This window comes from Hemitrygon akajei, chromosome 28 (assembly GCF_048418815.1).
Source record: "Hemitrygon akajei chromosome 28, sHemAka1.3, whole genome shotgun sequence".
In the NCBI taxonomy this organism is placed as follows: Eukaryota; Metazoa; Chordata; class Chondrichthyes; order Myliobatiformes; family Dasyatidae; genus Hemitrygon; species Hemitrygon akajei.
The window spans coordinates 12,240,270-12,257,097 of record NC_133151.1 but is presented as its reverse complement, the minus strand read 5'-3'; the positions used below and the strand labels follow the sequence as shown (position 1 = coordinate 12,257,097).

The following is a 16,828-nucleotide window of genomic DNA, read 5'->3' as shown; positions in this document are numbered from 1 at the left end:
CTTAAAAATCAACACAGAGTGCTGGGAGGATACAGCAGATGACGGCAGCAAATGGCGAGGTACTCTTCAGCAACACCTAGAGCAAGGCCAAGGAGTGATCCGGAGTCAGTTTGAGGAGCGGAGAGCTAAACAGTGAGCACGGCGGACAGCGGGAAACAATTCCACGACGCCCTACACCTGCAGCAACCGTGGCAGAGCCTGCCGTCCCAGGATCGGCCACAGTCGATGCTGCTCGACAGACCAGCGACTACCAGAGGCGACCACGACCGACGGAGGCCACACACACACACTCTCTCACTCACACACACACACACACACACACACACACTCACACACACACACTCTCACACACAGACACACACACACACTCATACACACACACAGACACACACACTCAGACACACACACACACACACACACACACACACACACACACACACACACACATACACACACACACACACACACACTCTCACACACACACACACACACACACACACACACACACACACACACACACACACACACACACACACACACACACACACACACACACACACACACTCCAGCACTATGGTGAGGGCGATAGGGTTGTGATCCCCTCCAAAGTGCTCTCCCACTGAGAGATCTGACATCAGGTTCAATTCCCAATGCCAGATCAAGTACAGCCTCTCCTCTAGTTGGCTTATCTACATATCGTGTCAGGAAACCGTCCTGAACACACCTAACAAACTCCACCCCATCCAAATCCCTTTCTCTAAGGAGATGACAGTAATTATTATTAAATTTTAAAATCACCCATCACAACAACCCAGTTATTATGGGACTGTCCCAGATGCCTCTGTTACTATTGTAGGGTCTATAAAAAACACACAGCCGAGAGTTATTGCCCCCTTCCTGTTTCTGACTTCCACCCACACTGATTCAGTAGATAATCCCTCCATGTCTGCCTCCTTTTCAACAACCGTGACACTATCCCTGATTAGCAATACCACTCTTTGGCCTCCCTCCCTGTCCTCTTTGAAACATCGAAACCTCGGCACACTCAGCAGCCATTCCTGCCTCTGGGTCTTCCAAGTTTCTGTAATGGCCACAACATCATAGTTCCACGTATTGATCCATGTTCTAAGTTCACCCGCCTTGTTTACGATACTCCTTGCGTTAAAATGGACGCATCTCAAGCCCTCAGGCTGAGTGCGTCTTTGCTCTATCATCTGCCTATCCTTCCTCACAAACTCTCCACGAGCTGCCTCTACTTGTGTGCCAACTGCCCCATCTTCACTCTGGTTCCCAAACCCCTGCAAATCTAGTTTAAACCCTCCCCAACAGCATTAGCAAATCTGATTTTTTTTTTGTAATTTATTTTTATTGAAATTCATCATTCATAAACACACAAAATGCTGGCAGAACTCAGCAGGCCAGACAGAATCTATGGGAGGAGGTAGTGACGACGTTTCGGGCCAAAACCCTTCATCAGGAGTGGAGTAACTGATGCACCATCAATAACTCTCTCTGAGACGTAAAGGCGAGATATCAGTTTTTATTGACTGGAAGAAAGAACAAGCAGTAATTGACCACCATACTACATCCTGGAGACTGAGGGCCGGGCTCAGGCCTCAATCGCCTTTATACCGGGGTCTGTGGGAGGAGCCACAGGAGCAGTCAGCAGGGGGCGTGTCCAGACAGGTATATGTAGTTCACCACAGTAACATGGGATGGTTGAGGATGGATAAGAAGTGGGGGGAGAGGTCACTATAATCTCCCCCCAGCCCTACCTTTCTTTTTCTTTTATTTCCCATAATTCTCCACCTTCCCCCTAGCCCATTTCCCTTCAGCCTATCACTTCCCAGCTCTCTACTTCATCCCTCCCCCCACTTCTTATTCCCCCCCCCCCTTGACCATCCCATGTTACTTCACTCCTGATGAAGGGTTTCGGCCCGAAACGTCGTCACTACCTCCTCCCATAGATGCTGTCTGGCCTGCTGAGTTCTGCCAGCATTTTGTGTTTCTATTTATTTCCAGCATCTGCAGATTCACTCGCGTTGCCATTTCCATAACATGTATTTCAGATACTATACATATATATCATATAGTCATATTTGCCACAAATCTCCACATAATATTTATCTGAGGTATACACTTATAGAAAAGAGAGGAAAGAAAGAACAAGCGAAAAGAGAAAACTATGTACAAGTAGGGAGTGATCTTTTTTTTTACAACATATTCATTGATTTGTGAGAATAAAATTCAGGCCTATCAGGCATTATGTAGTTAAACCATTTTTCCCAGTATGAATCAAATTGTTCCAGCTTATGATTAACAGATGCTGTTATCTTCTCCATTTTGTAAATGTCCATTGTAATTTCCATCCATGCATTTAAAGTTGGGTTCTCCTGTGATAACCATCTCCTGGTAAGAGTCTTTACCAGCCACCAGCAGAATATTCATTAAATATTTATCTCTTTTCAACCATTCTTTAGGTAAATACCCAAAATATATGGTCTTACTTTCTAAGGGTAGTTCACATTTAAAGATGTCTTGTAGGGCATTGTGTATCCCACTCCAACAGTCTTTGATAATGGGGCATTCCCAGAAAATATGATAATGGTTTGCATTTTGATTTCCACAATTTCTCCAGCAAACAGAGAGGTTACTATCATAATGGGATTTCTGAGAGGGTGTAATAAAATATCTTATCAAGTTTTTCCATCCAAACTCCCTCCATTTCTGTGAACTGGTACACTTCCATTGATACCTCAATAGTATTGTCCATTCTTCCTCAGATATAATTATCTTCTCCCAGTTTGTTTTAATGTATGAAGTCAAATGTGTTTTAAGATTTGACAATCCCTTATACACGCTTAAAATGATTCTACTACCGTTATCTGAATTATATGCTTTTCTAAATAGCTCTATCAAACATTTATTGTTTATTATTTATTGTAAATGCCTGCACTGTTTTTGTGCACTTTATGCAGACCTGTGTAGCTTTCTCTGTGTTGTTTTTTTTTATTATGTAGTTCAGTCTAGTTTTTTGTACTGTGTCATGTAACACCATGGTCCTGAAAAACGTTGTCTCATTTTTACCATGTACTGGTATACTTCCATTGATACCTCAATAGTATTGTCCATTCTTCCTCAGATATAATTATCAGCTGTATTGGTCGAAATGACAATAAAGTGACTTAACTTGACTTGTTCTTGTCTTGGTTACATTTTTAAGCATTAGCAAATCTAAACAAGAATACGAGGTGTTCCTGTCCAGTGGAGGCCGTGAACAGACATGTCAGAGGTGCTGGTGGCGGGATAGGTGATTGACAGTATTGACTTGATGGGCTGAAGAGCCTCCGGCTGCGCTCTGCGACTTTAAGGGGCGGGGCGGAGGAAGTGACGCATGAAGGCGAGAGTTCAAGAGGAAGTGGGGAAACCGGCCATCTCCGTTCCCGGTGGCTGTCGCCGCCGACTGTCCCGGCATCGAGCGCTCGGCCCTGCCGGTCGGACGCCGCCATGGGCTCCTCGAAGAAGCACCGCGAGCGCGGGGACGAGCCCGCCGCGCGCCACAAGAAGCACAAGCACAAGGACCGCAAGGAGCGCGCGGGCAGCCGCGAGCGCGAGAGCCGCCGGCACCGGGAGCGCGACAGGCGCGGCCCCGACGCCGAGCGCAGGCCCAAGAGGGAGAAGTTGGAGAAGGCGGAGGAGCCTGGTGAGGGAGATGGAGGGGGTGAGGGCCTGTGTGGGTGAGGGAGATGGAGGGGGTGAGGGCCTGTGGGGGTGAGGGAGATGGAGGGGCTGAGGGCCTGTGGGGGTGAGGGAGATGGAGGGGGTGAGGGCCAGTGTGGGTGAGGGAGATGGAGGGGCTGAGGGCCTGTGGGGGTGAGGGAGATGGAGGGGGTGAGGGCCAGTGTGGGTGAGGGAGATGGAGGGGCTGAGGGTCTGTGGGGGTGAGGGAGATGGAGGGGGTGAGGGTCTGTGTGGGTGAGGGAGATGGAGGGGCTGAGGGCCTGTGGGGGTGAGGGAGATGGAGGGGGTGAGGGCCTGTGTGGGTGAGGGAGATGGAGGGGTTTGAGGCCCTGTGGGGGTGAGGGAGATGGAGGGGGTGAGGGGGATGAGGGCCTGTGTGGGTGAGGGAGATGGAGGGGGTGAGGGCCTGTGTGGGTGAGGGAGATGGAGGGGGTGAGGGAGATGGAGGGGGTGAGGGGGATGAGGGCCTGTGTGGGTGAGGGAGATGGAGGGGTGAGGGGGGTGAGGGCCAGTGTGGGTGAGGGAGATGGAGGGGGTGAGGGCCTGTGTGGGTGAGGGAGATGGAGGGGGTGAGGGAGATGGAGGGGGTGAGGGGGATGAGGGCCTGTGTGGGTGAGGGAGATGGAGGGGTGAGGGGGGTGAGGGCCAGTGGGAGTGAGGGGGATGAGGGTCTGTGGGAGTGAGGGAGATGGAGGGGGCTGAGGGTCTGTGGGAGTGAGGGAGATGGAGGGGGCTGAGGGCCAATGGGAGGGAGATGGTAGGGTTAAAGGGGTCAATGGGAGGCAGTTATCAAGTAGAGGGGAAAGGGATTTATGTTGGGTGCTCTTGAGGAGCCCTGTCAGAATTGTGGGCATATCAGTCTGATGGTAGGGTTACAGGGGGCAAGGACTGGTTTCAGAGACAATAGATTGGCCAGTGAGTAATGTGTTAAAGGAAGTGGAGATCTGGGGAGTGTGTGTTTTATGGGACCATTATGGTTACAATGTGGTATGTTCTGTAACCAAACGACGTGGGCTAAGATTGGGTTTGTCAAAGGAGGGAGAAGGTGTAAACCATGGGAATGAACGGTGGAATAATGCAGGAACGTGTTACTTAATGAACTGAGGGGCATCCTTACGGGGATCTGTGTGGTTGGGGAAGAGCGCGCGCTTCATTTATCTTTCCGAGCTGTATCTTTATCCGGCTCTCATTCCCGTCCTTCCCTTTCAGCGCCTGGTCCAAAGTCAGCCGGTGGCAATGCCTCGCTGTCCATCGAAGAAACAAAGTGAGTTTGCTGACGTCACCGTCTCCCTGACCGCCGGAGGGCATTAAAGCAGTGAGCTGTTGTCGTGACTCAGTCTAGGGGCCAGATCATCGTGTGAAGGCTTGGGGGGGTGGGAGGTGGGGTTGTAGTGATGGGTCAAGGCATCTCACTGTGGTCACGAGATCACGGTCGCTCAGGAAAACAACACAACACCACAATGAAACAACAACTGTGAAGCAAACTCCTTTCCCCTCCCTCCCACTCACACGCAGTCACCTCTGGGCCTCCTGTCCGTGTCCCCGGATTCTCAGACTCGCAGACACTGGGCCTCCGTCTTCAGAATTCGCCCTGGGACCCGCTGGTCTTGGGAGAGGGTCTGGGAGGGAGGCCTGTAAGTTGAAAGGTCCCAGGCCTCTTATTCTCAAAGGGCAGGACGATGTAAAACGGGCCAGGATCGGCCACTTGCCTGCCTGTCCATTGATGAGCCCACCTCTGAGTCCTTGACATCCAGCCTCACCCCACATTTGTCCATTCCTAGTGAAATCCCAGGGGGAGGGGGGGGAAACGAGGCCAACCAGAGGGTGGGGTTGCCCTCCTGAGGGCCCCCCTGCTGAGATAGACTTGTACCTCTGGTTTATTAGTTTGCAGTGGCTTGCCAGTTAGCATTGTGTAAGTGGAGCAGTGAACAGAATCGGGTTCAATGTCACTGGCATGTGTCGTGAAATTTGTAAACTTTGTGGCAGCCATTCGATGCAATACACGATGATAGAAAAAAAACTGAACTATAGTAAATAGATACATCAATCAAAAGGTTAAATTAAGTAGGGCAAAAATAGAAATAAAAGAGTACTGAGATAGTGTTTACGGGCTCGGTGTCCATTTAGAAATCAGATGGCAGAGGGGATGAAGCTGTTCCTGAATCATTCAATGTGCGTCTTTGGACTTTCGTACCTCCTTCCTGATGGTAGCAATGATGTCTTGGGTGGTGGGGGTCTTTAATGATGGACACCACCTTTTCTGAGGCACCGCTCCTTGAAGATGTCCTGGATACGACGGAGGCCGGTGCCCATGATGGAGCTGACGGAGTTTACAACTCTCTGCAGCTTCTTCAATCCTGTGCAGTAGCCCCCCCCACCCCCCATACCAGACGATGATGCAGCCTGCCATAATGCTCTCCACCTATATTTTTGCACATGCTTTAGTCGACAAACCAAATCTCCTAATGGCTGCTGCGTTGCTTGTTATTCCCTGGAGCGTAGGAGAATGAGGGGAGATTTGATATACACAATTATGAGGGGTGTAGAGAGGGTAAATGCAAGTAGGCTTTTCCCACTGAGGTTGGGTAACGCTAGAAATAGAGCTGTTATTCTGCCTTGTCCCATCGACTTGCACCTGCCCTGTCTAATGAGTATAATATAGCAATAATAAACAGAATCAGGGAAGGTCGATCACCACGGTTAGCATCCGCCTGATGGGCCGTAAGTACTTGCGGACCCAGGCCTCAGGTTACCACGCGGGAGTGGGTCCCATGCAGGGTGAGCTCATCGTGGCGTTCCTGAGCGTTTCTTGTACGGGCTGCTTTGGCAGCGGAGGAGATCCCCAGTGGGATTCTCTTTATGGAGGGATCCTTCCCCCCCCCGCTACACTGGGACCCGGAGTGGAATATCTTGCATCGGGCAGCCCCGTGCAACAGGTCTTTAGGCGGGTTCACGGATGCCCCGTCCGCCTGCCCGTTCTGTGACCGTGGGGGGTACGGACTGTGAGAGGTTGCAGCCCCTGTTTGAGTATCCGGAGGGGCTGCTGCTCAGGTCCTGCTCGCAAGGAGCGGTCCTGGTGGGCTTGCTCCCCGGCCTGGCCAAGATGCCCGTTCACGGGTCTAGGCAGCAGAAAGTCGATGACTCGGCCAGGGCCAACTCCCCGCCCTTCCGAGGGTACGTTCGTGCCAGCTGTCCTTGGAGAGGGAGCATACGGTTACAGTGGGGCATTTCCAGGGGTGGTGGCCCCTCCTCCAGGGAATTGCCTGTTTATTATAGACAGTAATAATCGTATTGTATTTTAATTTGAATTTATTCACGGTGTTGAAAATACTTATTGTTTGTACTTTGTGTAATTGTTGGGTCAATAAACTTCTATAGTTTTGTTTGGGGAAAAAAAGCCCTCTTCAAATAGAGATTGGCTCGGAGTTGGCTCTTCCTTACTCCTGAGTGCAGGAGTCTATATGCGTATCTGAAATGAAATGGGCACGGGTTAAGGGCAAAAGATGAAATATTTAATGGGGAACATCTTTGCTCACTGTGGATTGAGCTGCCAGCTGAAGTGGTTCGACTGCAACACTTAAGAGAAGTTTGGATAAGTATGTGTGGTGATAAGACTGGGAAGAATAACAGTTTAGTATGAACTAGATGGGCTGAAGGGCTTGTTTCTGTGACTGTGTACTCTAATAAAACTGTGCCTAACCTCCTGTGTTTCCCCCACAGTAAGTTGAGAGCCAAGCTCGGACTGAAACCTCTGGAAGTGCAGGAATCCAAAAAGTGTGAGTCCAGCGTTGATGCGTTTACGCGGTTTTTTTTTTCTTTGCCGCCGGGCTTCGGGCGAAGCGCGTTGAGGCGTTCGGGGAGGGCATGAGCTGATTGACTGAAACACGGCCCAAGATGAAACTGGGGAGGCTGGTAGCTTTCAAGCTGAAGAAATAAAAGGGGGTATTGAATAGAGGCATTGAAGGCTTTTGATAATGTAGCAGAGTATCGTGAGCAGTTTTGGGCCCCTTATCAAAGTACGGAGGTGCTGGTTTTGGGGAGGGTCCGGAGGAGGTTATGATCCTGGGGATGAAAGGGTTAACACCTGAGGAGCATTTGATGGCTCAGGGCCTGAGCTTGTTAGAGTTTAGAAGAATGAATTGGTGGGGGGGGGGGATCCTGATCGAAACCTATGAATGTTGGAAGGTCCAGATAGAGTGGACGTGGAAATGATGTTCCCTGCAGTGGGGGAATGTGGAACTAGGTGGCACGGTCTCTGAATAGAAGGACGTCCCTTTGGAACAGAAATGAGGAAATTTTTTAGCCGGAGAGGTGAATCTGTGGAAGATAGATCTTTGGATATTTTTAAAACAGAGGTTCATGCGTTCCTGTTTTGTAATGGTATCAAAGCTTACGAGGAGAATAGGGTTGACGGGGATAATAACTTGGCCATGATGGAATAGCAGAGCAGACTCGATGGGCTGAATGGCCTAATTCTGCACCCAAGTCTTACCAGTCTCACTCACCAGAGGAGGAGACGAGAGCGTTGCAACGCAGTGAGTTGCCGTGCTCTAGTTGTGCTCACAGCATCTGACCAGACTTTGCAAAAGTACACTGCTTACAAATGCTGGGCGTGCGGGAGGCTGGTGGGGTGGTTTTGTTGGCTGCTGCGGAAAATCTCTGCTTGCGGCAATGTCATTGCATCTTGCAGAGCGATCCAAACCGGGTTAGACATGCCGGTCAATGGCATTGCCCCTCGCCACTGCACAATTCAACTTAAATGCACTCGGCGGCCGCTTTATTAGGAACGTGGTGTGTCTTCTGCTGCCCATCCATCCATCCATTCAATTCAAGGTTTGACATCTTGTGCGTCCTGAGATGCTCTTCTGCACACCACTTGCAATGTGTTATTTAGTTACAGTCAGCTTGAACCAGTCTATTCTCTCTCAGTAACAGCGCATGTTTGTCACAGAACTGCTGCTCACTGGATGTTTTTTGCTTTTTGCACCATTCCCTGCAAACTCTAGGGAGATCAGCAGTTTCTGAGATACCCCGTCTGGCATCAACAGTCGTTCCACGGTCAAAATCACTCAGATCCCATTTCTTCCCGTACAGTGTTTGGCCTGAACAACATCTGAACCTCTTGACCGTGTCTGCAGGCTCTCGTGTCTGCTGCCGCACGATTGGCTGATGAGATGTCTGCATTGACGAGCAGCTGTACCTAATAAAGTGGCCACTGAGTGCATATCGCACTTTGAAACTGTTCCAGTTTGAACCCTGTCACAAACTAGATCGGGTTCACAACGTGGGGTCCGCAGACCTCTCGGTTAATAGTGGGGGGGGTCCATGGCAAAAGGGAACCGTTGATCTAGAGAGACTTGTAACTGGTTTGAGGGTGGGGTGGGGAGAGAGATTCGCTGAACTTCGGAGACTGTGGAAAGGGTTCGATATTGAGCTTCCTCAAAGAGCCTGCGTGACCTGTGTGTCGCAAAAGCAATCAGTAAACGAGGTTGATACGCCAATAGGCAGGGAAGGACATGAAATTTTGCACTAAGATCCAAAGCAACACACACAAAATGCTGGAAGAACTCGGCAGGCCAGGCCTGATAGAGTGGGGGGGGGTGGAATAAGCGGTTTTGTAGTCACAGTGGACGTATTGGGCCGAGACCCTTCGTCAGGACTGGAAAGAGGAGAATTTAGAGTAAGAAGGTGAGGGGAGGGGTGGAAGAAGTACAAGGTGGTAGGTAATAAACCGGGAGAGGAGGGCAGGAGGTGAAGTAAAGAGCTGGGAAGTTGACTGGTGAAGGAGATAGAGGGCTGGAGAAGGGGGGATCTGATAGGGGAGGGTGGAAGACGGAAGTGGGAGGAGCACCAGAAGGCAGGTGAGAGAGGAAATGGACTGCGATGCTTTCTGCGGAATCCCCCGGAAGGGGCAGCAGTTGAGGACGGCAGAGGGTAGAAGGGGAGGCGCAACAGACTGCAGCAGCTGGAAGCTGCAGTTGGAACCAAACAGCTGAAAGAACTCAGTGGGTCAGGCAGCGTCTGTTGAGGGAAATGGGCAGTCGGTATTTCGGACTGAGACACTTCAGCTGGGCTGATAGATTGGGGGGGTGAAATAAGCAGTATAGTAGCGTCCAAGTGTGGCTCCACTGGGTGCTCTGTGTTCACAGGTTATTATATTTGTGATGTATTATTATATAACAGCAAAATATTAATTATGTTACACATAATTGCATTTCTAATATTTATATAATTACTAATATAAAATTATTTCTAGTTAATGTAGAATAATATATTAATTTTATATATTAAATGTTAACTTCACATATAAAATTAATAGTCTTGCAGCCCCCACCCCAAACATACCTCTCAACTCCTCACAGATTCTTCTCTTTACCCACACACCAGTGGCAATTTATAGCGATCGGCGTCTAACGTTGTTTCTTTTTGCACCCCCCCCCCCCCACAGCCGAGACCGGGACCAAGGAGGACCCGGTAGTGGTCCCGGCCGTCAACCCCATCATCTCGAAAGAGCAGGAGGACATTCGGGTAAAGCTCGCAGCCCTGAAGGAGAAACGGCTCCTGAACCAGAAACTGGGGTAGGCAGAGTGAGCAAGGGAGGGGTGCAGTCTGCAGGGGTGGGGCAAGGGGCATCTGGGTCTGAGCACAGGCAGGCTGGTAGTGAGCGTGCGGTTGGGTGCAAGGGTATGTAATGTAGAGTTAGCCCCAATTGAAGAATGTGTGGGGTAGGGTACCGGTGGGGACGGGTCTGTCACTGTGTGACACCGGGGTACGGTACCGGTGGGGACGGCTCTGTCACTGTATAACACTGGGGTACGGTATCGGTGGGGACGGGTCTGTCACTGTATAACACTGGAGTACAGTACCAGTGGGGATGGGTCTGTTACTGTATGACATCGGGGTACGGTACCGGTGGGGACGGGTCTGTCACTGTATAACACCGGGGTACGGTACCGGTAGGGACGGGTCTGTCACTGTATAACACCGGGGTACGGTACCGGTGGGGACGGGTCTGTCACTGTATAACACTGGGGTACGGTATCGGTGGGGACGGGTCTGTCACTGTATAACACTGAGGTACAGTACCAGTGGGGATGGGTCTGTTACTGTATGACACTGGGGTACGGTACCGGTGGGGACGGGTCCGTCACTGTGTGACACCAGGGTACGGTACCGGTGGGGACGTGTCTGTCACTGTGTGACACCGGGGTACGGTACCGGTGGGGACGGGTCCGTCACTGTGTGACACCGGGGTACGGTACCGGTGGGGACGGGTCCGTCACTGTGTGACACCGGGGTACGGTACCGGTGGGGACGGGTCCGTCACTGTGTGACACCGGGGTACGGTACCGGTGGGGACGGGTCCGTCACTGTGTGACACCAGGGTACGGTACCGGTGGGGACGGGTCTGTCACTGTGTGACACTGGGGTACGGGTCTGTCACTGTGTAACACCAGGGTACGGTACCGGTGGGGACGGGTCTGTCACTGTGTAACACCGGGGTACGGTACCGGTGGGGACGGGTCTGTCACTGTGTAACACTGGGGTACAGTACCGGCGGGGACGGGTCCGTCGCCGTGTGACACCGGGGTACGGTACCGGCGGGGACGGGTCCGTCGCCGTGTGACACCGGGGTACGGTACCGGTGGGGACGGGTCTGTCACTGTGTGACACCGGGGTACGGTACCGGTGGTGACAGCTCTGTCACTGTGTGACACCGGGGTACGGTACCGGCGGGGGACGGGTCCGTCGCCGTGTGACACCGGGGTACGGTACCGGTGGGGACGGGTCCGTCGCCGTGTGACACCGGGGTACGGTACCGGTGGGGACGGGTCCGTCACTGTGTGACACCGGGGTACGGTACCGGTGGGGACGGGTCCGTCGCTGTGTGACACCGGGGTACGGTACCGGTGGGGACGGGTCCGTCGCTGTGTGACACCGGGGTACGGTACCGGTGGGGACGGGTCCGTCGCTGTGTGACACCGGGGTACGGTACCGGTGGGGACGGGTCCGTCACTGTGTGACACCAGGGTACGGTACTGGTGGGGATGGGTCTGTCACTGTACATTAGTCTGTTAACCTTCGAGACGGTGATAACACAGACGTGTGGGAGAGCAGAAGTTTTCTCTAGGCAGTTTACATCTGACCCTGGAAGTGTGGCCTGGGTTCTTGAGCACTGGTGATGCGCTGGTTACGACGAGTGACTCCTCTCCCTCCCTCCCTCTCTCTCTCCCCCTCCCCCACGTGCAGGAAAGTGAAGACGCTGGGCGATGACGATGCTTGGCTCGACGACGCGGTGGCCTGGGTGGAGAAGAGCAGGAAGCTGCAGAAGGAGAAGGAGATGGCTGAGAAGCGGGTTAGTGGGCTGACTGAAGTCCTGTTCCTGCATTCAGTGTGATCTCTGCCTGAACCTACCTGTTAGCGAGAACCTTATCCATCTTACTGTCAAATCCACAAAACGTGTACCCGCTTCCGATTCGACCTCACCTCGACATTAAAAATGCTCATCCTAGTTTTGGATCTCATCGTCCTCTGTAACCTCCGGCTCCTGCCTCCCTCCAAGATCTTTACCCCTCTGTCTTCTATATTTCTGCCTCCGCTCTGCCTGCTTCTGAAATTGGAAATACCTGCTTTTCCTTCTCTCATCTCCTTTTAGAAATATTCTTAAACCCTCTTCGGTAGCGCGCCCTAATATCTAACTCGATCCCCGGTTAGACAGTCTTTTGGTGAAGCTCCTTGGGACATCTGACCATGTCCATCCCCGCGGTAGGTTGTCGCTACTAATTGGACAGAGACCCGGGAGTGAGCCTTGTCCTTTTAACGACCACACAACCCGGAAATTCAATTACCCGCGGAGTCTTCCACACACAACTGGCAAGGGTTTTGATAGACGCCCGTCTGACCCCAACTCATCTGCCCCCAATGTGGTTCCAGGCAAAGCTTCTTGAGGAAATGGACGAAGAGTTCGGTGTCAGCAATCTAGTCGAGGAGGAACTTCGGACCACGAAACAGGTGAGGGTCTTGGTGTTTGGGGAGCAGCTTTTCGGGGTTACCTCCACCTCAACCCATTTCCTTCCCACGGTCACCGTACCCCAGTGTTGAGGGGGATAGATCCAGGTCCCGTCATTGCAACTTACCGTCAGTCTCAGGAGGCACAGGGTGAGCAACAGAGATGGTCACCCAGGGATAGTGGAAGTTATCGCGGGATTGTTACTCTCCTTTTCATGCTGTCCTTATTGTGGCGTGTGAGATGGGGCAGAGGCGAGGGAGCTTCCTTTCTGGGACAAGGCATTGTAGAAGAGAGATTCAGTCCGTATCTAATGCCGGGAGTGTGTGATGGGACGGTGTAGAGGGAGCTTCACTCTGTCTCTGGCCCCGGGAGTGTGTGATGGGACGGTGTGGAGGGAGATTCACTCTGTGTCTGACCCCGGGAGTGTGTGATGGGATGGTGCGGAGGGAGCTTCACTCTGTCTCTGACCCCAGGAGTGTGTGATGGGACGGTGTGGAGGGAGTTTCGCTCTGTGTCTGACCCCGGGAGTGTGTGATGGGACGGTGTAGAGGGAGCTTCACTCTGTCTCTGGCCCTGGGAGTGTGTGATGGGACGGTGTGGAGGGAGTTTCGCTCTGTGTCTGACCCCGGGAGTGTGTGATGGGACGGTGTGGAGGGAGCTTCACTCTGTCTGACCCCGGGAGTGTGTGATGGGACGGTGTGGAGGGAGCTTCACTCTGTGTCTGACCCCGGGAGTGTGTGATGGGACGGTGTGGAGGGAGCTTCACTCCGTGTCTGACCCCGGGAGTGTGTGATGGGACGGTGTAGAGGGAGCTTCACTCCGTGTCTGACCCCGGGAGTGTGTGATGGGACGGTGTGGAGGGAGTTTCGCTCTGTGTCTGATCCCAGGAGTGTGTGATGGGACGGTGTGGAGGGAGCTTCACTCTGTGTCTGACCCCGGGAGTGTGTGATGGGACTGTGTGGAGGGAGCTTCACTCTGTGTCTGACCCCGGGAGTGTGATGGGACGGTGTGGAGGGAGCAACAGACACAGACACTGGAGGAACTCAGCAGATCAGGGAGTATCGATGGAAAAGCGTAACCAATCACTGTTTTGGGCCAATCAGGACTGAGAAGGGAGAGGGGAGGTCAGAGTAAGAAGGTGGGGGAGGGGAGGAAGAAGTACAAGGCAGCTGTTGACGGGTGAAACCGGGGAGGGGTGAAGTAAAGAGCTGGGGAGTTGATTGGTGAAAGAATATAGGGCTGAAGAAGGGGGAATCTGATAGGAGAGGATGGCAAACCATGGAGGCGGAGCACTAGAGGGAGGTGATGGGCCGGTAAAGAGAGTGGGAAACAGGATTGGGGAGTGGTGAAAGAGAGGCGTGTGGGTGTGTGGTGGGTGGAAGCAATTACCAGAAGTTCGAGAGATCGATGTTCATGCCAGCAGATTGGAGGCTACTAAATGGTGTTGCTCCTCCAACCTGAGTGTGGCCTCATCACGGCAGCAGAGGAGGCCGTGGACTGACATGTCGGAATCGGAAGTAGAATTGAAATTGATGGACACCAGGAGATCCCGTTATTTTGTGGCGGTCCAGGTGTAGGTGTCCGGTGAAGCGGTCTCCCACTCTAGGTGAAGTCTCACTGATATACAGGAGGCCACACCAGGAGAACCGGACCCCAACAGACTCGCAGGTCAAGTGTCGTCTCACCTGGAAGGACTGTTTGGGGTCCTGAATGGTAGTGAGGGAGGAGGTGTAGGCACTTGTAGGCAGGTGAGGCACTTGTTCCACTAACAAGATTGTCATACGTACCATGGCATAGAGAAAAACTTCATTTGCGTATTGATCATACATGTCAAACCATCACACAATAGTGTGAACTATCCTGTTGAGGTACAGTATGGAATAGGCCCCTCCGAGCAATCACCCAATTTAGTCCAAGCCTGATCACGGTCAATGACCAATTAACTACCAATCGGTAGGCCATTGGACTGCGGTGGAGGAAACCCACCCGGTCGCGGGGTGAACGTACTAACTCCTTACAAGCAGTTGCCGGTACTGTAAACTGTTGTGCTAACCACTACGCTACCGAGCTGCCCTAAGGTGCAACGGTCCTAACAGGGTTCGGCAGTCTTATTGCAGTGACTGGTGTTGTAACAACGAAGATGTCCTTGAGCCTGGTGGCACGTTACCTGAAGTTAGCAGCAAGGTACCTCAAATTGAAGAGTTTGATCATCAAATCCAGACAGGGCAGAGCATGCTCTTAGAGGATTTGGGAGGAGGTTTGGGCCCCACACTACTGGGTTCAGGAGCAGATGTTACCCTGCAGAGACACAAGGCGAGGTGTGTCTCTCAACCTTGCTTTGAGCTCATTCAATAAAAAATACTAGTCTCTCCTCTTAGCTGAATGCTCCATCCTCAACGATACTCTTGTATAGCTCCCCTACACCCTTGCGATCTTCCTGTATGGCACAACCATTACTGTTCACTCTCTGTGCTTTGATGTGCACCCTCCTCGATTAACTGGCTAGGAGGAGAGCTGGTTTGCTTGCAACATATGTTTTGTATAAAGAAATAGTGCCTCAAGTATATTAATAACAACTGCTTTCTTCTCCCTACTCAAGGTTGCCTACACGTCCCGGGATCTGAAGGGACTGACTGTCCAGCACGATATTAAAGCTTTCAAGGAGGGCGAGGCAGTCGTGCTGACCTTGAAGGACAAAGGTAAGGGAGAGTTAGACTGATTCAGCACTGACGGGAATTGTTTTCTCTCCCAAAGAGGCTCTCTGCTGAAGGAACAGCTTCCAGGATCAGTTAATGGATTTGCGTTGGGTGGTGTTATGGGTAGACTGGAATCCATTTCCTTCTCTTTCCCCCCCCCAGAACAGCAAGCTTCTGGTCTCTACTCTCGTTGCTGTAGGAGCGTCCTCTCTCTCCCTCTCGCTGGAGAGAGAGAGAGAGCAAGTGAGAGCATATCTGCGATACCAAAGTGCTGTGTTATGAACTATAGTTTTGACGGACTCTGATGCAAGGTCTCTTTGGGGGGGGCTTTTGCTGTTCCTTGCCGGGTGGGGGGTGTCGGTGCTTTTGCTGGCTCCAGTGGGGGGGTGGTTGATGCTTTAACGAAGGGTGGTGGGTGGTTTGGGGCTTTGATGTTCTATCATTCATTCCATGGGGTTTCTCTGTTTTGTGGCTGTCTGTGAAGAGTACGAATTTCATGTTGTATACTGTATTTAAATTCTAATCTGTTGGAGTTTTTCGGGATGTAACCAGGAAGTTAGACGGGGGAGATCCAGTGGATGTAGTGTACCTCAATTTTCAGAAGGCATTTGATAAGGTCCCACATAGGAGATTGGTGGGTAAAATCAAAGCTCAGGGCATTGGGGGGAAGACATTGACATGGATAGAAAACTGGTTGGCAGATAGAAAGCAAAGGGTAGCGGTGAATGGGTGTTTCTCGGAATGGCAGGTGGTGACTAGTGGGGTGCCACAGGACTCGGTATTGGGACCACAGCTGTTTACCATTTACGTCAACGATTTGGATGAAGGCATTGAAAATAACATCAGCAAATTTGCTGCTGATACTAAGCTGGGTGGCAGTGTGACATGTGATGACGATGTTAGGATAATTCAGGGTGACTTGGATAGGCTGGGTGAGTGGGCAGATACTTGGCAGATGGTGTTTAATGTGAATAAGTGTGAGGTTATCCACTTTGGGAGTAAGAGCAGGAAGGCAGATTATTATCTGAACGGTGTAGAGTTAGGTAAGGGAGAAATACAAAGAGATCTAGGAGTCCTTGTTCATCAGTCAGTGAAGGTGAATGAGCAAGTGCAGCAGGCAGTGAAGAAGGCTAATGGAATGTTGGCCTTTATTACAAAGGGAATTGAGTGCAAGAGCAAGGAAATCCTCTTGCATTTGTACAGAGCCCTGGTGAGACCACACCTGGAGTATTGTGTACAGTTTTGGTCTCCAGGGTTAAGGAAGGACATCCTGGCTGTAGAGGAAGTGCAGCGTAGATTCACGAGGTTAATTCCTGGGATGTCTGGACTGTCTTACGCAGAGAGGTTAGAGAGACTGGGCTTGTACACGCTGGAATTAAGG

The 16,828-nt window shown here is 51.6% G+C and overlaps 1 protein-coding gene across 1 annotated transcript in view; it reads left to right on the top strand.

Moving 5' to 3' along the window:
• Positions 1-3,404: 3,404 nt before the first annotated feature.
• sart1 (spliceosome associated factor 1, recruiter of U4/U6.U5 tri-snRNP) overlaps positions 3,405-16,828 on the top strand; it is a 49,423-nt gene continuing 35,999 nt past the window's right edge. Inside the window, exons 1-7 of the mRNA XM_073031333.1 lie at positions 3,405-3,703; positions 4,951-5,005; positions 7,462-7,517; positions 10,190-10,319; positions 11,992-12,097; positions 12,676-12,753; positions 15,351-15,450. Coding sequence (XP_072887434.1) covers positions 3,508-3,703; positions 4,951-5,005; positions 7,462-7,517; positions 10,190-10,319; positions 11,992-12,097; positions 12,676-12,753; positions 15,351-15,450 — 721 coding nt within the window. The 5' untranslated portion in view covers positions 3,405-3,507. The remainder of the gene's footprint in view (positions 3,704-4,950; positions 5,006-7,461; positions 7,518-10,189; positions 10,320-11,991; positions 12,098-12,675; positions 12,754-15,350; positions 15,451-16,828) is intronic.